This window comes from Thunnus thynnus, chromosome 16, assembly GCF_963924715.1.
Source record: "Thunnus thynnus chromosome 16, fThuThy2.1, whole genome shotgun sequence".
Lineage (NCBI taxonomy): Eukaryota > Metazoa > Chordata > Actinopteri > Scombriformes > Scombridae > Thunnus > Thunnus thynnus.
In genome coordinates, this window is record NC_089532.1 from 11701167 (window position 1) to 11722401 (window position 21235).

Below are 21235 nucleotides of genomic sequence, written 5' to 3' on the forward strand. Positions count from 1 at the left end.
GACAATAATAAAAATCATTGTTAGTTGCACCCCTAGATTTAAGCAAACCATGAAAGACTAAATCTGATAATGCAGTGCCAACTTTTAATACTTATTTTGATAGTCATCGTATTTCTGCTCGTACCAAAAAAGTAATGAGCTTCAATACCCAGCCTTTATCATCAGATATGATTGATTTATTATGGAATTGATTACTTGAGTCTGATGTATTCGACCCACTCTGTGCCTCCTCTGGCTTTTCAGGGCTGGGTCTGAGCGCCCTCTGGTGTTTAAATGTCGTCAAGTTTACATATCCACTCATCTGTGCCCTCCTCCCCCTTCCCCTCTCTCTCTTTTCAGTATTCACCCAACATGACGATGAGTGTGTGATTTTATTTTATTCCTTTTTTTTGTATTTTTGTTTATTTTTTCCCCCCTATTTTTGTACCCCTGCACCTGATTTATTTTTCTTCAATCCTTTACCTCGGATTGGACCACCTCCCCTCCTCACACACACACAAACACACACCCTCTGCCCCCCCCCCCCCCTTCCCCCCCATCTGGGATCCGCCCCCCAACTTCCCCTTCCCCTCCTTTTTCCCCCCTTCTCACTCGGGAACTGTACGGCCACACAGCCCTCTGGGACGGCCCTTGAGCATGCTGGGACTCTAATTAAGACGGGCCCTCCTGGAGCATGCAAGATGGCCACCAGTCTGAACAGGAAGCAGTCACAGAGCAACAGGAAGAACCTCTTCTCTGACTCCGGCCCCGGCCTCCCTGGCTTCCTGTCAGGGTCTAGACAATGAGCAAGGGAAGGAGGACAAATAGAGAGAAAGAAGGAGAGAGGAGACTGGATAACTCAGCCCTCCCCTGAAGACACGATGTGTTGGGTCTCTTAGCAGCTGCCTGGAAGCTTCTCAACCACAATTTTGGACTTTTTAAATTTTTATTGTTGTTTTTTTGTTTGTTTTTTGTTGTTTTTTTTTTTGTTGCTGTTCCCAACGGATTCAGTGGAGGGTCGGATGAAATGACCCCTTTGCCCCCTGACATTTTTCTCTCTGTGTGTACATTTTTAACAGAGGTGTTGTGATGATCAATGAACTTTTTTTTTTTCCTTTTTTTTGTGTATGTATTGTATCATTGCTATTTTTATTATTGTATTATTGTTATTAATGATATTGGTATGGTCATTTTAAGATTAGGTTCTAATTTCTGTTGTTTCTAAGGGCACATGACTTTAATGAAGACAGCATATGTGCACACAAATCAGAACTTATTTGCTGTGTAACAATTCACAAATATTCACACCTGGCTCTATGTGAGAACACCGCCCCCTGCAGGTAAGATTTTTTATCCATCATGGTACTGATTGGCCCTTTTTTTAAAAATCTTTCTCAGAGGTTTCATTTAAAAGATCTAAATTTTTAACTTCTTGCTCAATAACCCAGACCAGAAGAAGAAGCGACTCCTGTTTTAGTAGCTTCATGCGGTGAAATGCACAGCTCTATTTATTTATGTACTTTTTAATTTGTCTTATGAATTATGGTTACTTTTTTTTTTTTTAAAGTGTTATCCCTGTTTTTTTTTTTGTTAACTGCAGAACTAGTAGCAACTGTGTAAATATGCAGATCCAGTCAGCAGCGTCTCCTTATCTCTGTCAGTACCGACATCATCAGACCCCCCCCCCCCGACCTCCTCCCCCTCCCCCCAAAGGTGCTGAAGTTCTCAAAACCGTTTTGACCCCCCACTCATGCTGCTTCCACTAATGCCGCCCACTTTGGTCACTGTTCACTCCAACGTGTACGTAGGCCGCGTTATCGTCTCTCTGCTGACCTGTAGTGAACACTTGGATTGTTTTTGTTTGCTTAACTCGCTGGTAAGTCCTCAACACACTGTGATGTACTGTATGTCTGTGCTTTTATGGATTCGCTTTTTACACACCAGTCAGTTTAGCTCGCAGACTTTTTTTTTTTTTTTTTTTTTTCCCCTCATACATGCAGCGCTCCCTCTTTTTACGGTCGCTTCTTGCGAAAGGACTTTCTGATTCTCGGTGAAAGGGGACACTGATCAGATCCTCGGCATCTTTATGTCGGAGCATAGCAGGTTCAGGAAGCGGCACGGCGTTGCTCTGTCGACTGTAACGAGTGGCCTCCCTCCCTTTGCTCATCTTGGAGAAAAGACCTTGTCCGTCCTTTTCCCTTTTCTCACCTTTCCAACGGGCCAGCATCGACACACAGACACAGTCCGCCACACAGCATCCCTCTCTGATTTTTTTGTACAACTCTCCATCTTTTGATTTCAATTTTTTTGTAAATACTGTAAAATGCATTTTGATATCATTGACATGTTTTGATATTTCAAATCACAACTTAACAGTTGATCAGAAATGTGCTGATTTGGGCAACTGTGTGTATTTGTTCAGAGATGGTGTGTCTTTACTCAGAAATAATATGAGTGATGAGAAACAGAAACTGGAGCTGCTATAGACTATATGCTATTTCACCTCATCACAGGCAAACCTGGGGCTTTACTGTGCATCAGAGCTGTAGCGTCAAGGGGTCCAGCAGGACGAGGGAGGACAATTTTTGTAGTTGAGTGTGTGTGTGTGTGAACGCCTTTAGCCAACTCACTGTCACACACATTTCCTTGAAAAAGTCTTTAAATTAAACATAATTCTTATCCAAAAGCCTCCCTCCTCTGCCTCTGTTCTTGGAAAATGTTGAAGTGAGGTAGTTAAAAAAAAAAAAAAAAAAAAAAAAAAAAAAGATAAACAGGCATATTTTTCACCATTTTGACAGTGAATTTGCAGCAAAAGAGGCCTGTTTTTCATACTTTTCAACTTGTGTGTCTGCCGCCGTCACACTGCATTTCAGCTTCTACCCTCTCAACACAACTGATCACTGAAAACCGAAAGCAGGGCACACAGGACACTGGCTCTCAATCCAAACCACCAGGGACCAGAGTACAGACTTTACTATGAAGGATTTTTTTAAATCTATTTAAAATGGGGTGGGAGAAATGTTTGGGAAAGTAAAGAGAAAAAAAAAATACGGACAGATTTGTTCTTATTGCTGAGAGGAGGTAGAGAGGCGTTTCCTCCCCTGTACTTTGAAATACTGTTGTATAAAAATGCAGTCGAACTTCTCTCTATCTTTCTGTCCTGTAAGTAAAGCCGTCACAACGTTGATCATTTCTGTATTTCTATTGTGCTGATGTATAATACTGTAACATTCAGGGGTAGGGAGGGTTAAGAGAGGAATGTGGGGGGGAGTAAAGATTTTTCTGTTCAGTTCCTCATTTTTCCTCTTGATGACAAAGCAGTATTGAATATGAGGCAGTCTGTCCTTGGGGAGTTGCTTTGTATCTCATGTTAGGGTAGTTTCAGATCCTAAATGTCTCGTGTAGTAAAATAAGAGGTTCCTTCTTCGTATGTTTCTTTATATTGTAAAGTTTCTTTAGACAAAAAAATGTTGCTTATTGGAAAAAAAGGTGGGAAAACTGCATTGATAATAAATGTAATTTTTTTTTTGTTTGTTTTTAATTTTCATCAAGTTGTCAGTCGTTTTTGCCTGTGTCCCCCTTGTTGTAGATACATATTAAAAACAAATAAAATGACTTCACTCCTTTTGCCATGAACATGAGCTTCTTCCTCTGGATTAATAGGCTGATGATTTGCCTCCACAAAGTTTTAGCTCCAGTTATTCTGTTATCTTGGTTTTGCTGCTGTTGTGAAGATAATAATATAGATTAAACATTTAATTTCCACAATGCCGCCAATGTATAGTGTTTAGAATACTGATTCCCTGGAATTAATTTCTCAGTGTATCCACAATGTAGATTAAACCCGACAAGATGATTAACAAGCTACACAAAATTATGTTTTGTTTTATTATGTTTTTTTCTCAGGATTTTCTGAAATATTAGCTTTTTTTATGGTGACAACTGGTGAGTTTTACCATTTCAGGTTTCATATAAAACAAATGGAGACAAAAAAAGTATAAAATGAATCAACATGAAAACTACTTGGTTGAATGACTCACAGAAGAGAGGTCCTGAGTACTTCTGATGCTCTTTTTTTGTGCTGTTATTACATAAGGACATGTGTTTCTGTCAAATTATGGGGGAAAAATCAACATATAGATAATTTACTGTGTAAAAGTAGTTCTATAACATTCAAATCCTTTAAAGTAAATGAACCTGTAAAAGTTCCCCCCCTATTTTGTACAAGTTTTACAAAAGAAGTGGGGGTAAAATAGCAAAAGATGCTCATCACAAGCTCAGAGAGCCCAAGTTAACATATTTCAATTTCTTTTCTTCCACCAACAGTCAAAAAACCCCAAAGATATTCACTTTACTATTATCAAAGACTATAACCTGCAAATATTAACATTTGAGAGCCTGAAATCAGTGAATTTTTTTTGTATTTTTGCTTTAATAAAAAGTTTTTCAGTTATCAAAATCGACTAATTGGTTTGTTGACTGACCAGTTCAGGTCTAGTCATGATCCCGGTGGCAGTTACAGTGGCACAAACATGGTGAAAATGTAAGTGTATTTCTTACCTTTTTATAATTTTTATTTTTATTTTACTGTGTTGTATTGTGTGCACTTTGGTTACAAAACAAGCAACTGTTGTAAAAATTGTTTACACTGATATAATCTTGAGGCCTTGTGAATATTCAGGGTGCAGCTTGAACTTTCTGCTTTCTTAAAGAACATTTGAGGGATGACGGTGCTTCCAACAGGAGGAAATCTCTGTCTCACAGGTCAAAACGGTTCATCTGTTCTCTTCCTCCTCCTCTAATCTGTTCAAGCTGCACCGAGTGACGACGCAGTGACCTTCTCTCACTGCAGCAAGAGGCAGGAGGAGTGACCAGGGAGGTGACGGAGGAGGCAAGGGGCAGCAGGGACAGTAATGCTGGTCTCACTGATGGTCTGGATGAAGAGGAGGGTGGAGAGGAGCTGGGTGGGTGTGGCAGAAACACCATACTCCGGCTCTTGGAGGGTGAAATTGGCGTAGGAACCCGGAGGTGAGAGTCTGACTGGTTGACCAAGGGAGGAAGGTGAAGCAGGGGTGGGACCACCGTGACAGAGGGGAGAGTATTTCGACGGAGTTGGGAGTGAGGAGACGGGCGGGCAGGAAGTTTATCAGCACAGCTTTTTGGAGTCATTTTGTCTGAGTTTGATCCTCCAGGGGTCAGACACCTCTTGGGAGCCATTCTGCTCTGAGCTGCCGAAGATGAACACACGTCTATGAGAGAGAGGACTGACTGAGAGACCCTCGGGATGAAATCCTCATGGCAGCTGTTGTAATTCTCTCCTCCATAACTGTTATCCCTCCTTTGAACCACGCTCTCCCTCCTCTCTTCCATCCCAGACTGATGAGAATATGACTTCTCATCCTCTTCCTTCTCATCTCTCCTTAAATCCTGTCTGTCTCCCTCCTCCTGCAGGCTCCTCTCCCTCATGCCCTCCTCGTAAGCTCTGTTCAGACAGGCCAGGTTGTGAATGGCCAGCCATGGTTCAGATAACATTCTCTGTCTGGGCGGTGGGGTGCTGTTCTGGCTCACTGGACTCAGTTCACAGGAAGGATGTCGGCTACTGCTGCTTCCTCTTTTGCCTGATGGAAGGGAATAAGACAGATTATAAGTGAAAGTCGAGGACGAGTCCACAGCCACGCTAGCAGCTCTATGAGGCTGAACATAAGCACAGGAGTACTTTGAGCTAAATTCTAACATCCTAGCAGATATAGTGTCAACCATTTTCACCATCTTAATTTAGTATGTTAGCATGCTAACATTTGCTAATTAACTCCAAACACAAAGTACAGTTGAGGCTGATGTGACAATTAATCGGTCATACTGTATTGGACATATTTTAAATTTTGACCTGTTGATGGCGCTAGATGAAAAGCTTAACATCCTCTCCAGACATGTTCAAAAACATATAAAAATACACAAATGTCGGGTTCATGGTGGCACAAGAGGAAAAAATGGTGCCAACAGAAGATCACCAAAGTCAGTAGGATTCCTCGTCTGGGGACCATGAAGGTCGTATCAATGTGCCAATCCATCCGGTAGTTGCTGAGAGATTTCAGCCTGAACCAAAGTGACTGACGTAAAGACCAACATTGCCATCCCTGATTCATATTCTGAAATGATTCATCTAGTACAGCTAGTTGTTGCCCAGTCCATTACTTCATTCTCACATCCTTCCTCTTACAGCCAATCTAACTTCATCTGCCAGCACTCTCTTTAGTTTCTATTGTATGAATTTAGTGTCAGTTCCTGTGTGGCAAGAAATGTTACTTCTTTTATTGGACTGTGCCAGCAGAGTTAGCCTCACCTCACCCTGGCAACACATTTTCATCCTCTCTCCTCAGGAATGAGCACTCAGCTAATGATTTCAACCACCAGGCATTTGTTCTCATCTGTCTAGACTTGCCTTTGTCGAACACTGCTGTTACAACATCCAGGAGGGGCATGTTGTCTGCATAAAGAGACTGCCAGTGCACTGTTGGTGCTACTGATTTTTCCATTGCCAGGCAACACACATAATATTACACAGACCTAAGGCACAGTATATTTAAAACAAGAAAAAAACGTACGTCAAAATGACTAGATTGCGTTTGAAAGGGATTTTTTGCTGAAGTAGGATTACTCACAAATGTCCCATGGTTGCCTCACTTATTGTGCTATTAAAGGACAAATCATTGAGATTAAAGTCTTGACAGTAGCTGACAAAACCATCTCAGAGGAAGGTCCATTTAGTGGCTGTACTGGAGCTTTTGATCATATTAAAAGGTTGACATGTTCACAGCGATTACCTATCTCAAGTACTATTCAAATTCCTGTAGGGGGATAAGTGTAAAGCACACTGTGAGTGAGGTATCAGTATCATCAGTTACTCACTAGTTCCTCTGAAGTTGAAGATGTTTTCCCCCTCTGATGAGTTGGGGGAGCCTGTCTTGAGGACAATGTCAGACGGGGACATGCAGGACACCGGTGACGTGTCAGGGGACGGAGGAACATTCAGGTAACGCCTGGTCACCGGGCCTCCGTTTACACCCATCTCCGTGGCGATGATGATGATGTCACGACCCCTGGCCCGACAGGCATCCATTAACACCTGAAGTGCATGAGTGCTGGTGAGGTAGTGAATGTATTTGGTTGGGTTTGACCAATTTGAAGTTTTGAAGGTGCCGGAAAATGGAGTGGCATTCAGTATCTATACATTTTGACAGTTTTCGCAATTGGCATTTAAGCGTTTCTTTCATTTTTGTAAGCCGGAACTTTCCACATAAAAACATCAAATTAAAATCATCAGAGAAGACAAACTTTCTATCTTTGCTTTTAGAGGAAAGCAGATCCTTTGTTCACTTCCAGTTAGTTCAGACACTTCTATATTTTGACTTCCTTTGATCATCCTTTCCCATTCCTGACTGACCTTCACTGTCGGTTGGTGCTGTGTGTTGATGGCGTAGACCAGGGCTGAGGCTCCAGAGTAGTCCTCCATGCTGGGGTCTGCTCCTGCAGACAGCAAAGTGGACACCACCTGGACCCCTGCTCGCTCCATACAGGCGTACATCAGAGCAGTACGGCCAGCCCGGTCCTGAGCATTGGGATCAGCCTGATACAAAAGAAGACATTGATAGATTCAATCAGAAGACGACAACTCAAAACGTTTCTATCAGTCAGAGAGCTGCTATGTATTTAGACTAATATGTTTGCTTCATTAAAGTTACATGTACTTTGCTCACAATCACACTTTCTCACATCTTAATGAGATCTGGTCTAGTGTTGATGCTTTTGTGTTCTGGATTTTGAGCAAGAACACATTTTATGAGACAGTCTAACAATGCACAGTCCTCCTTATAATCAATAATCTTGCCTCAGAGTCCCCTATATTGTGTTCCATACAGCCAAAATGTTCAGGAACACTTTGGTGGGCAGATGGAGGGCACAAGCAGAGCTGGATACATCAAGAACTCTGTTTACTATTCATTAAAAATATAGCTCGCTAACTCTAGGTGCAGATTTGTTATGCATTAGAAATTCGCCTAAATCAATATAAGGTTGAACTTCTGTGCTGACTTGCGTGCAGTAGATTGAATTTAAGCAGATGCATTCTGAGTAGAAATGAGGAAACTGAAAGTTTGTGCAACTGACCTTGTTCTGGAGCAGGTATGTGAGGAGTTTCACAGTTTCAGGTCCAGCAGGCTCCCCTCTCAGGGTCTTACAAGCAACCAGGAGAGCCGTCTCTCCTCTGGGGTTGCGCCCGTTGACCTGAGCCCCACCTTCCACCAGCAGGCGGACCAGACGGAGCTTACCCGAGGCTGCTGCACTGATGAGGGGGCTGCAGTCTGACAGGGGGTCCCCCATGACCTGAAGAAAGGACAAAGCAAAGTCACAAACATCCACTATATTATAATATCACAATATTCTACTGTCAACAGCCAAACACTAGTCTGCCCTGAACAGCTTGAACATGTTACCTGACAACAAATATAGTCTGAAAGGAAATTATAACAATGATTTTCTGACAATATTATCCTGATATAGTAAGTGAAAGTTTGTGTTAAGAGGAAATTAAGATTAAATGGTTAATATCTGTCTGTTTTCTTGTTCAAACTTTCAAAAAAATGTTTATTACAACAAAAAAGAAGACAAAACTGGACACAGATACCATCTATTGTCACTATTGTCCAGATTTAGAGGTTGCTAATGTCATTGGAAATTCTTTAAAGGTGGACATGGACATGACATACAGCATGGACAGATACACATGCACAATAAAGATTAAACTCACCTTAACTTTGCAGTGGTTGTTTATCTGTTCCTTTTCTATAAAAACCGAGCCATCTTGAGTTTATTCAGATCCATTGTAAAGGAAAATCAATCCATTCTTCCATTATTTTTTATCATATCTTTTAAAAGGTTTACCTTGGCTTTTGGATGAAGCATCGGCATGTTGCTGGCTGACAACAAACTACAGAACATCAAGTGATACTAACTTTCATCTACTGCCTCTGTCTGTAACTCCTCTGTCCTCATCTGGCCCCTCCATATACTACCTGCTGGGTTGAGGGGAGGTTCAGGCCACGGTAAGTGTTCAAAGTTATAAACGGTTTTGAGCCCAAAATGTCACCTGTTGCACACACTGCACTACAAAGACCCGAAGAGCCTTTGATATGAGTCAGCTTTGAACAGCCCTCATCTACGTGTGGCCACCATCTGCGTTCAAACACTGGCAGAGAGGCAGATGAGACACACACTGAAATTCAGACACACACTCATAAAAACACGCTGCAGCTCATATGTTCCTGTAAATTTGTGATGCAGTTGTTCTCCCTTTTGTTTTTGTTTGTTTTCATGTCAAAGCACTCAGCACACAATTCTGTTAAATGAATCCATTTGACTTGAATGATTCAAATAGCAGAATGGGAGGGAGGGAGAGAGACTGGCCAGGAAAACACTTTAGCAATCCTCAAATACCAGACGTGCAATTAAGTCAAGCAGCAATTATTTGGAGCTAATAAAATTAGCAGTGAGCATATGCAACAAACAATCATATTGATCAAACTTTTCCTGCATCTTTAACTTGCAAACATGCTGTGAATGGACATGAATCAATGGAAATGGCTCCATAAGCTTCCATGTATGGTTTCCCAGTTGTTGTGCTTTGTAAATATAGTTTAAAAAGAAAAAAACAAAACAAAACTTTGACTTTATAGAGAAAATATATTCAACAATGTCTTTAAAACATAAACCAGTAACCTACACTATGACTACATAGTGAGTAATGTTTTACTTCCACTAAATTAGTTTTTTATAGCAGTACAATAACCCTAAACTATGTCCTCTTGAGTATGACTAATGTTAGTTATTACTACTGAATTTCTAACAATATTTAACCCAGGAGTCACACTTTGAAAAGCTTTTACCACATCAATATAAGACTGACACAGACACAGATAGGATCACTTCTCTGTCATAGCAACATAAGGTGAGAAAAACACACAATAGAGCCTTTCAAGCTAAATTCTGTTGTTATCCTCCACAGACAGACATCAACACCTACAAATATGCATGTAGGGCACAATTAGACGTATATATATCCATAAATAATTAATGCAAACAAACAGCCACCGAAGTTTAAGAGCTACATTAAATGATTCCAAAGATGGCATCCAAACCACCAGCAAAAAGCGGAACAGAGTCAAATGAATCTGTACGAGGCTTAACTATGTCTGACCAGAGAGACTTGTCTCATTGCCAACCAACAGGGCTTCTCAAAACCCTGTTCAAATTAGCCAAATTAAAAAAGAGATTGTGATTTAGGAAAATATCTCTGTACTGTGACTATTAAAGGGCCGATGTTTAGCTGTTCAGCTACAAACCATAATAGACTTCTTTATTTTCCATTTTTGTAAGCAGACTATAAACTTACAGATTTTCTGATGCATTTTTACTACAGTTCCAGGCAGCTGTTTGGTATAAAAATTAATTAGTGGGTGTTTGAAACTTGCTCATGCTGTGAAATCCATCACAGTGTACATTAATGTTTAGTGGTCCTTTTTTTTTTTTAGTGTTGCATTTTCACTGTGTGGTGGATGCAGTTTTCATTACCACACAATAATAATGCAGACTTGGCGTTCACTTTTATGAATTATATAACACAAGCAAGTGTCAAGAATGTGCTAATTCATCTTTATTTAGTGGAAATGAATAGAAGTTAACAGATGCCTGTGATTGTGAAATGTATCCGGTTTCTAAACCACAGAAACATGTTTGCAAAATGGTCAGTTATGGCAGTATGTTTGTGCGATGAGATGAACAATATGTTTAACCCTTTAATATGTCTGGTTGTATTGGGTCACTAAAGGCAATATGTTTTCATGTTTTAGAATTTCTTAGTTTCTTACTTCTCCACACATGTACATTGCACTGGTTTCAATATACAATAGATTAATATGTATATGAAAATGGTAAAATAAAAATTAAAAAATACAAGAATGAAAAGGTACATGCAAATACTATTTCAGCCAATGCTACAAATCAATGAGCAGGACTGCTTTATGACAATATTACATTTACAGGATTTTTTGCATCAATGTGATAAAATGTTTTTTAGTTTAGAAGTTGCTTGACGTCCTCCTGATCAGATTGTTCATACATGTTATTGATCCATCTATAACTTTGTCATCCTGTTTATCCATGCTGTATTTCTGTATTTCTTTCTCTATTCTGTACACACATCATCTATTGCATGTCTATCCGTCCTGGAATAGGGATCCCTCCTCTGTTGCTCCTCCTGTGGTTTCTTCCATTAATTCCCTGTTCAAGTTTTTTTCCTCATTCAAATTGAGGGTCTAAGGACAGAGGATGTCGTTTTGCTGCTGCTTAAAACAAGAGTCAGGTGCCCATAAGAACTTGTCATAATCATTCTTCCTGTTCATACTGGCCATTAGAAGATCCCTTCATAATGCACATGCACTTGCACATGTAAGTGATGGGGCCTCCTGCTGTGCAAAAATATATTTAAAAGTTTATCTGAAGCTAATATGAAGCTTCAGTCATCCAAAATCAGTCAAATCAAGTAGATATCTTTCAATGCTACAGTCTTTTTAGTGCCAAAGTTCCTCTTTTGTTACTATACTTCCACCACAGCTCAACAGGGAAACACAAAGAGGGAATTTATTGCTAAAAAGACTGTGAATGTGGCAGATATCCAATTGATATGACTAACTCAGACCGCTGAAGCCTCATATAAGCTTCAGATAAACTTTTAAATGCATTTTTGCACAAAATAACTGTGTGGACACACTGTGGATTTTGGCCTCCATCTCTTACATTGAAAGCACATTTGAAGGGGATCTTTTAACAGCCAGTATGAACAGGAGGAATGATTACAGCAAGGAAAACCTCTTTCAGTGTTCATATGAACACGTGATTGTTGTTTTAAGACAGGCTTGAAAAATTGTAAACCTATCCTTTAATGTGGATGTTAAAAACACAGTTTAGACCTTTGTGTTGCGATATAAAATGTAATTTAACTGAACAGTTATATATGAAAATTCCAAGCAAATTATAAAATAGACACCATTATTGTTTGAAGGCTGTATTGGCTCATTGCCTCAGTATTTATTTATTTTTATTCTGGCTACAGACCCACGAACCTAGATGAAAATATTACTCAACCAGAGAAATCCACTTCAGCATTTTTTCCTTTTTCTTCTTCAGAAACAAAACCTCGAAATAACACCTGAAGAAGTGTGAATAACCTGCTCATTCACACTAACACGGCAGAAATTCCCTGTGAGTGAAAGAAAGGAAATTAGCATAGTGAGACTGAGTGGAGACATAAAAAAAGGACAAGTGGTTACGTAAGACGTACGTAACGGTTTATTTATGTCTCCGAGCCAATAAAAACTGCTCAGCCGTCATGACGTAATGCTATCTACTCCAGAATAGCGCGCGGCGGTGGAGCAGCAGCAGCAGCAACAGCAACAGCAACGGCAGCCTTTCTCCGGATCCTCTCGGCTAATGTTTGTTTATTTATATCGATTTTGTTTTGTCCAGAATAAGCCTGGCAGGGTGAGATTTGCTGCGGGATGTCGGTGCTCAAGGAGAACCAGTGTTACGGTCTGTCCAGCGGTAAACTGAGCCGCGGTGGTAACGTCTCCGTCTTTCACGTCAAACTCACTGACAGCGCGGCAAGAGCCATTAGCACCTTTCAGAACGGCAAGGTGGGTTGTTTTTTAAACATTTCACCCTCAAGTACTTGACATTATGTAAACTTATGTTTTGAATTTGTTGCCCCACGTCGTCAAGGGGACCCTTACTTAAAAACAAAGTGGTAAAAAAAAGGCTACCAAGGCGGGTTTGTGCTTCTCATTTCAAGCCCGAACTTCACCACTATGTGTCTTCCCCGTTTGTTGTCTCCTACAAGCCTGCTTTTGCTATGAAATGGAAATACATGTTGCATAATACAATGCGGAAACGCTTCCCTGTGTGATGCTGCTTGTAACAAGCTGTCGGCCAAGTCGTTTACAAGCTGCTGGCAAGTATTATGGATGCTAATGAGTGTCTGGGAATCGAGGAGAAAAGAAAGGAGCAGGCTGTTGGGGGGGGTGGGGGGGGGGGGAGTAACAGTTAGTAGGAGAGATTTTTTTGCATTTGAGAGATGGAGCACTTATTATTTTTGCGAAACAGACACAGAGTTGCAGCCTTTAAAAAAAAAAAATTAAAAAAAATCTTCACCAGAGCTTGAGGGAGACAGATGGATAAAATCAAAATTAAAACATTTGACCCAGTTTATTACAAATGAATCAGACGCTGCAGGAAGTCTGTAGCAGTGAAACAGTCATGTACACTTCCTCAATTCAGCAATTCCTAGTAATGCGGATAGAAAAGTCCTCACTGTAGGCTTGTTCCAGTCACCCCCTTTTCTGCTGAAAGGTGAAAACCACACTGCCTCTGTCATATCTCAGTTTTAGTGTAATACTGTCATGATGAAATAAAAAGCATCATGAGGAAAACACCTGATGCAGAGCTGAGTCTACCACACATAAAATCACACATACACACAATACTGCTGTACACATATCTAGTTTCCTTATTTAGCTTTTAAGTGTGGCTATTCATAACTCACTTGGCCTGATCACAGAGACACGCACACACAAAAAACACCTGCACTTGAAACCAGGCCACCTCGCTCATCAACAGGTGGACTCACAAATCATTTCCATGAAAAGGTCAATTAGATTCAGACTTTCTGTCCGTGTTTCAAATGTGTTGCGCTGGACTGTCATTTCTGCAGTTGGCTATGGGCTAAATCACCCCCGTGCGAGATGACAGCTTGTTATTTCACCGTGTTTCATCATATTCTCATGCGACAAGCTGCTGTATTTTAACGGCAAGTTGTAATGACCTTAGCCGAGCTCTTGTAGCTGTGTTAAAAATCAAATTAGATTTGTTTAAAGAGCTCTTCGTGCACAAGTGTCATGATTAACCAGTAATTCTCCCATCCCAAAGGGGTATGTATACCTGCTGGGGATGTGTGGTAAGATTATGGAGTAGAAAATAGAAATTATGATTGGGTGAAAAATATCATATCTGTGTTAAAGGGAAAAGTAAGCACGTCAATAGGATTACAAATTGATGTGAGACTGATCTTTAAGTATAGAGCTGTTATGATTAATCGATTATTCATCCAAAAAGATAGAGGAGTTTTTTCTGAATTGCATTTTAAAATTCAAGCTCTCCACCAGCAGTAATATTTTCTATTCATTCAGTCAAGGTGGACAACAATCCCTGACCTTACATTAAAATGCTTCCAATAAGTTATAAGTAGTTAAGTATAGTGTATAGATTTTAAAAAATCTGGAAAAGAGAGGACTAGTATTGGCCAATAACAAGAGTTGAGGTATCAAAATTGGTTTTGGGAGAGAAAAAATTGGATCGATTCATCACTAATTGTCACAGTAACCAGTAAACTACCAGCTACTATAGGTCAACTGCAAAGTGCTTGCCCCCTACCAACCCGGGTCACTATGTGCTGTGATTGAGAGTAAAAAAAACTAGTTGTTAAGCAAGAAGAGAAGTCAAAATAGATATTAAAAACATGGTTAAAACATTGAGCCTCTGCTACACTAAGTGGTAATAATGTGACTCTAAACTTGACCAAAACTTCTGATAAAATGAACCCATAAACATACATAATTCCAAGATCGCTATGCTTGAAATTAATGAAAAAATATCCACCTTTTTATATGATCAGTAGCGTCAACATCCATTCAAAAGAACACATTTGGAACATGGGAGGTGGTGTCAATGAAAGGGTGCTTGAGCTCATCTGATTGGGCTGTGAGGGTAGAAAAAAAAAAAAAAAAAGTTGGGAGCCGCTGTGATACATGATACACAGACATGAAGAACAATGGCCTACAGAAAGAAAACCAAATGAATCAAGTAATTGTAAAACCACACTGAAGCAGGACAGAAACACTCATAGAGGGGACATCCTTTGTGTTTATGTTTATGTATCTGTGCAAATGATTTGTCCTTTGATTTGTCTCCAGGGCTGGTCCTCCCATCCCACCATCTGTTTTAATGGAAACCAAGGGGTAAGAAGAAACTGGCCTCTTTGTTGACATATGTTAATTCATTAATTTCATATGATGAATGTTAAATATTATAAATCTCATTTTCTGTCTCTGTCTGCATCTTTTTTTTTGTTATCTCTCTCTCGTGTTACAGAGAATCAGGATCCCTTGCTCGAAGGATAGCAATGAAGCGAGGACTTTCACCTTTGGCGTGACCAATGTTGCCCGTGACAATCCGCATGGAAGCTTTGACTGCATCCAACAGCTCAGCACTGGGTAAAACACAAGAAAAATATACAGATACACAAATAATCTACAATAAATGCCAAAAAATTGTGAAAAGTTTGGGAATTATCCATCAAATCTGGTATTGAGTCCTGCCACAAATACAGTAGAAATCTTTGTAGCTCTTTCCAGAACCAAACATGAAGAATTATAAGAACAGATGTTTATGGTTTAATCAGGGTCCTTTAATTTTATTACATATTCCTGGAAATATTTGATGTATTTTGCAGGTATTTAACATTTTACAGAGAGGGAGGTGCAATTTGATACAAATTATGAGGAAAAAAATGGAAAAATTCTTAATGAATTAAACTCTTAACAATTCTTTGATTGACAGAAAGTACTTTGTATTAATATTAGTGTATTTATACTACCATATTACATAAACCATTCAAAGAAATGTCCTGAGCAACTACTTTTAGGAAATAGCTGAACAAACCTACATATGAAACTACAACTCATCTAGTTTACCTTAACGTCAAGCATCTAGACGGCGAAACAATCTTTCATTTGAAAGAGATAAGGACTCCTGAAACCTGTGTCAGATCGCTGTCTGTAATCGCTGTCCTCCCTCCCTCCTCTTCCCAGTGCTGCAGAGGAGCTGTCATGTCTCGGGGTGATTCAGAAGAAGATGACAGTCAAAGCCACAGATGACTCGTACGATAAGGCTCTTCAGAGCATGGCTCAAGTTGAAGAGGAGACGCGTAGCCGAGGGGCCATTGTCATCAAACATGGGGGACGTTTTCAGGGTAGGAAGCACAGTACACACTCACTCACATGTGCACAAAGCCCAAAAGACAAATTTATACTGTATTGTGCTGATAATATCCAAAAAAGCACAGTCAGCCCTATTGCATTTGGTTGCCATAGCAACATGTGTAGTAACTAGTGACATAGTAATGGTGTAACTCGTTTTCTCCTTTTGTGTGTATTCTACTCTTAAGTAAACTTTCTCTACATTACACATGTGTACACATACATATAGAGTATCTGTTGTTGTACATATTTATATCGTATATCACTGTTTTAAAGGATGCTGAGATTCTGTACGTCTACAAACCTATTTTCTGAACATACAGTGACTCTGGGTTCTGCAAATATACAGCAAACTCATCAGCAATATGCATTCACATGAAAAAACCAGTGATTGAGCGCTTTTTTTTTTTTTTTTTTTTTTTTTTTTTTTGTCACCGCTGGCTTTCTACTTCAAACCACCAAGCCACTTCCTTCTAATAGATATGTTAGTCAACATCATCTTCTCTCAGTAAATGTACCAACAAACTTTGATGATTTTGTCAGTTTAGAGGAAGCCTGTGCACAAGGTTTGTGCTGCTGTGTAGTTATTTCCGAAATTAGATAGCAGCTCTCTAAGACGTGAGTTCATATTTTTAACCAAATGTGGGTTTCTGAAGAGGTGAAATAAAGTCTCTTTATCCACAATACTAATAACTAGTTTCCCTGTGGTGTAGAGCTAAAACAATTAGTCAATCAACAGAAAATTAACTGAGGTTTTAGTCTTTTTTTCACATTTGCTGGTTGCAGCTCCTCAGATCTAAGGATTTGAAACTTTTATGTGTCATAAATGATAGAAAACTGAATATCTTTGGATTTTGGAATGTTGCTCAGACAAAACAACAACGGAGACATTTGAAGACGTCACCATGGTCTCTAAGAAATTATAATGGGCAATTTTATAGACAACACGATAATGAAAATAATCATTAGTTGCAGCCCTACTCTGGTGTCTGATCTTGCTAGATTTAGTCTGAAATTGCATGCTCTTTTAAAGCAGTAGTTACACAATTGGGTGTTTCCTAGTACAACCTTCTTTTTAACTCATTTAAGAATGAAAAAAGAAGACTGCACAAGGTTACCTTTTGATGTTGGAAGCATCAATCAGGCTTCTGTGAACTCCTCAAGATTACGTTTGAAGATATTTTTGCTTTATTCGGGCTGTTCTGTGTTTGATGTGAGATTTTCTGCTACCTTGCAGGCAAGAAGGTCACAGTACGAGCCCCAGCCCCAGCGCTGGCCAGCCTGACCAAACCTCGACCCTCGCCCCAGTCCCTCCTCAGCAACATTAAGAAGGGTGTCGGCATGTCCAAGCTGAGGAAGGGCGCCTGTGCATCAAACAGGAGGAGTGTGAGTGACGTGCGGGAGAGGCCGCTCAAGGAGAGGGTGAAACACCTGCTGGCTCTGAGGCCGTACAAGAGGCCTGAGCTGATCGTGAGACTACAGAAAGATGGACTGACAGCGGGAGACAACGATATGCTCGACTCTGTGCTGATGGAGGTTAATGCTTTTCTGTTTTAGCCAGATAAATACAGCAGGTTTTTTCTGGCAGCACACAGGAAGAAACATTTGGGAGCATAAGGGAAAGTTATGAAACTAAACTGCCCTACAGAATAAATTGAACATTTTGCCATTAAGCCAACACAACATTATACACTGAGAGAACAGGGACCACATCAGTGCCTTACTTAAGTTTGATGCATGAGCTTTTGTGGGAATTAAACATTTAAACTTGAATGAATGATCAGAGGTAGGTTTGGATTCTCAGCACTGAAGATAAGTCTTTTCTCAACCGTTTTTGTGTGTGTTTGTCTGTGTGCAGGTCGGCCAGCTCAATAGAAGAGACAACACTTTTGTACTAAAGGACGGTCTGTATAAGGAACTGCAGAAGGACTGGCCTGGCTACACCTCAGGGGACCAGCAGCTTCTAAAACGAATCCTTGTCAGGTAACACAGATGAGAATCAGCTTTAGAAATCTGGTACTGCAATTTGAGAACTCTCACCATTTGCAGGCAATGAGTGACTCAGCTTACAGTTTTCTTTTCATACCCTCTGTTCACTTTGTCAGTTTGTTTGAGGTTTTACACGTAATATTCCTCCTGTTAACCACAGCTCTAACACTCCTGCAAATTATCTGCCTGTATATTGCCTCATCAGCATGTAGATTAGAATATACATGCAGATCTGAAAGTGCTGGTGTTGTGGCTCTAAAATTAGATGTTATTGGTTGGACCTGGTGTCTGACTTTTCTTTTTCCACCTTTCTGTAATCAATTACAAAGGGGAAAACCTTTGTTGTATAAGCAAAGCAGAGTATTGTGTTTATAGAAATTATTATAGCCATTTAAAGTAAAAGTATCACATTCTCTTTACTTTGCAGGAGACTGTTTCAACCACAACAGAACCTCCTCTCTGTCCCCGAGGCCCAGGTCAGCCCACTGCGAGACACCCCCAACTCCTCCCCAGCACACCGCCCAAAACATTCCCTGCCAGAGGAATACACTGACCCTCTGGCTAGCAAGAAACCCAGGATATCCCACTTGTCTAGCAAAACAGCCAGTGACAAGTCAAGATTGAGGTCATCTGAACAAGCGGCTCATAAAGATGTCACACGAGCCACAGGGGATGACAGGCAAAGGAACTCGCTTGATCCTCGAAAGCTTTTTGACTCCTTGCAGTCAGCAGTCTGTCAGCAGGAAACCGAGGTGACTGACAGGCTAAAGCCAACTCCCTGTGCTCAGGAGGAGCCTGAAGGCCACCCTCAACCCGACTCCGATCGCCCCCCGTCCCCTCTGATAGTGCCCGATCTTGACAGACACACAATCAAAAGGAAGAAGAGCAAACACAAACACAGAGACCACGTAAGTACAAGAAGCAAAAAAGAAAAGCACTTTTTATTTGCTTCCTTGTTGAAATATTCAAATCATTTGACGCATTGTTGATTTATTTTTGTTTTGTCAAGGAGAAGGAGAGGTGGAGAGACAAGAAAGAGAGGAGAACGCATCACAGCTCAGAGGATCCAAAGAAGAAAGTCTCTCTGGACTGCGCTGGTGAGTGCTGTCAGTTGTTGACGTGTGACAAAAAGTGTCAAATTTTCATTTTGTTTTTTTTTATTGTGTGACATTGTTCTTTCTTGTCAGACCCTGAAGAAATTTTGTTTGCCTCTAATGTGCTCCAAGCGGACAATGACACCGTAGATTATTTATCGTAAGTATGCAGTAGATTATCCTAAAATCAGGAATTTATTCTTCCAATGGTCAGCAAAAAATCTAATTAATGTATATCTAAAAAGAAAAAATTTTGCCGTCAGGTGTGTGATCTTTACTGATCTGATCATAGCGACCCTCTTTAACTTTCTCCGCACAGGACGTATACGAAGATTTGCAGCCAAGACCAGAGACAGAGTTACAAACAAGACTTTAACAAGGAGTACAGCGAGTACCGAGATTTACATGCCCATATCGACAGCGTGACGCGGCAGTTCATGGAGCTGGACACACAGCTCAAACAGCTACACCATGAATCACGTAAATACAAGGTTAGTACATACAGAAATGAAGCGCTAAACGTTTGAGTTTTTATGTTTGGGCATCACTCTCTCTCCTGTAGACTTAAAGGTGGCTATAAGAAGTTTCAACCATTTTAGAAACTACTTTAAAATATATGACAATTTAAAGTAAATGACAATTTAACTACTTTGGTTTAGAGACAATAATGTTACTTAAACTGTATTTCTCTCCTGCAGACAGTACATAATAAGATTCTTCAAGAGTATCGCCGTATTAAAAAGGTAACTTTCTTAAAATTTGCCTAATGCAACAATTACTCTGCACTTTTTTTGTGTCATAATAAAGTCTTTTTATTTTTCGTCCCTTTTTTTTTTTTTTAGTCCAACCCCAACTACAGCCAGGATAAGATGCGCTGTGAATATCTACACAGCAAACTGGCCCACATAAAGAAGCTCATATCAGAGTACGACCAACGACAACTGGGCGCGGACCGTTCCTTTCCCAACTGAAGAAGCTGACTCGCAGACGAGTGAACTTGGTGATTTCAATAAACACCCCGAGGCAGGGATGGTTCACGCTGCAAAGCTCGAGCTGGTTTCTATGAGCAGAATGGCTAAACGCAGTCTCACGAGACCTGCTGGAAATGTCAGTGAGGTTGGGAAGTCATTCGTGAAGAGCAGCAGTAGTACGCCGGGGAAAAGCAGCCCTTTTAATATGAGTTCTTTTCTTGGAATATGAGATATTTTCTTTGAACCTAAGGGCTGGTACTACAGTGACATGATACTGCCATGGACAAAGAGCGTAACAATAGTTTTACAAAGGCTCTTAAAACTAAGCTCTTTAAAATGAAAACTGATAAACGTGGAGGGAAGGTGCAAAGCCTAAAAGAAACAAAAAACACTTGTAGATTCCTGTCCGCATCACACATTTAACTTCTTTTGTGAATGAGATGAAAACATCAATTTGAGTATTTGCTTATGTGTTCTGTCAGCCATGTCAGAGTTCAAGTTTTCAGCTGGAAGCATGAGATAAATGCACACTGCACATACCCAGACAGCTCATATGAAAAGCAGGTGAGGGTTACTTCTCTCCTTGTCAGAGAAGACATGGCAGCTGGGATGCAGATGTGCACATCCTGGGAAGACATCTGTCGTCTTCTTTGGGTTCGGTGAGATGAAACTGTATCGGTGTTGTTGTCAGTTCTCAGTTCAGGCCTGATCTACTTGGTAAGGTAATACTTCAGGACTGGATTCATAGTATTCCACTGGTGTTATCCTTCATTCGTCGTTTTCTTGGAGCACAGAAGACTGTTACGTTGAATATAATGTGAACTTGAAGTTGTATTCAGGGAATTAACAGTATAAGTTGCAGTATAGGTTTGATTTGAAACTTGTTTTAATTATCAGAATAGAGAAAGTTATGGATTTGTTACTGTAAGCTGTGATGGCAAAAGATTGAGATATAAAAAGATATTGCATGCAGTGTAACTTACAGAATGCATGAGGAAATAAATCAGATTTTGTTGGAATTTGAAAAAAAAAAACTTTTGTATTCATTTTAAATGTTCCA

General features: G+C 40.2%; 3 protein-coding genes across 5 annotated transcripts in view; 2 read left to right on the top strand and 1 right to left on the bottom strand.

Annotated features, from left to right (window-relative positions):
• Positions 1-3615, top strand: part of zgc:110158 (uncharacterized protein LOC553590 homolog) — a 42376-nt gene extending 38761 nt beyond the window's left edge. For all 3 annotated transcript variants that reach the window (XM_067613818.1, XM_067613819.1, XM_067613817.1), the window contains one exon: positions 340-3615. In XM_067613818.1, coding sequence (XP_067469919.1) covers positions 340-369 — 30 coding nt within the window. In that variant the 3' untranslated portion in view covers positions 370-3615. The remainder of the gene's footprint in view (positions 1-339) is intronic.
• A 930-nt stretch (positions 3616-4545) lies between these two features.
• LOC137200189 (ankyrin repeat domain-containing protein 34B) lies at positions 4546-8946 on the bottom strand. The gene is made up of 5 exons (XM_067614833.1): positions 8920-8946; positions 8146-8361; positions 7424-7606; positions 6889-7105; positions 4546-5597 (listed from the first exon to the last, which is right to left on the bottom strand). Exons 1-5 carry the CDS (start codon positions 8944-8946, stop codon positions 4738-4740), a joined length of 1503 nt encoding a protein of 500 aa, XP_067470934.1. The 3' UTR covers positions 4546-4737.
• Positions 8947-12433: 3487 nt separating this feature from the next.
• On the top strand, positions 12434-20546 carry LOC137199557 (RNA polymerase II elongation factor ELL-like). Its single transcript, XM_067613920.1, has 12 exons — positions 12434-12725; positions 15057-15101; positions 15235-15356; positions 15954-16114; positions 17359-17657; positions 17980-18104; positions 18538-19018; positions 19120-19207; positions 19298-19364; positions 19524-19695; positions 19903-19947; positions 20047-20546. Exons 1-12 carry the CDS (start codon positions 12591-12593, stop codon positions 20173-20175), a joined length of 1869 nt encoding a protein of 622 aa, XP_067470021.1. The 5' UTR covers positions 12434-12590; the 3' UTR covers positions 20176-20546.
• The last annotated feature ends 689 nt before the right edge of the window (positions 20547-21235 follow it).

Excerpts from the sequence above, each read along its gene's own strand:
- LOC137200189 (XM_067614833.1), bottom strand. The coding sequence starts at position 8,946 with ATGCCGATGCTTCATCCAAAAGCCAAG. Across the intron at positions 7,607-8,145 it reads CATACCTGCTCCAGAACAAG|GCTGATCCCAATGCTCAGGA; the intron begins GTCAGTTGCACA and ends CTTTTGTATCAG. Across the intron at positions 5,598-6,888 it reads CTTCAACTTCAGAGGAACTA|GCAAAAGAGGAAGCAGCAGT; the intron begins GTGAGTAACTGA and ends CCCTTCCATCAG.
- LOC137199557 (XM_067613920.1), top strand. The coding sequence starts at position 12,591 with ATGTCGGTGCTCAAGGAGAACCAGTGTTACGGTCTGTCCAGCGGTAAA. Across the intron at positions 12,726-15,056 it reads GCACCTTTCAGAACGGCAAG|GGCTGGTCCTCCCATCCCAC; the intron begins GTGGGTTGTTTT and ends ATTTGTCTCCAG. Across the intron at positions 17,658-17,979 it reads TCGACTCTGTGCTGATGGAG|GTCGGCCAGCTCAATAGAAG; the intron begins GTTAATGCTTTT and ends GTCTGTGTGCAG.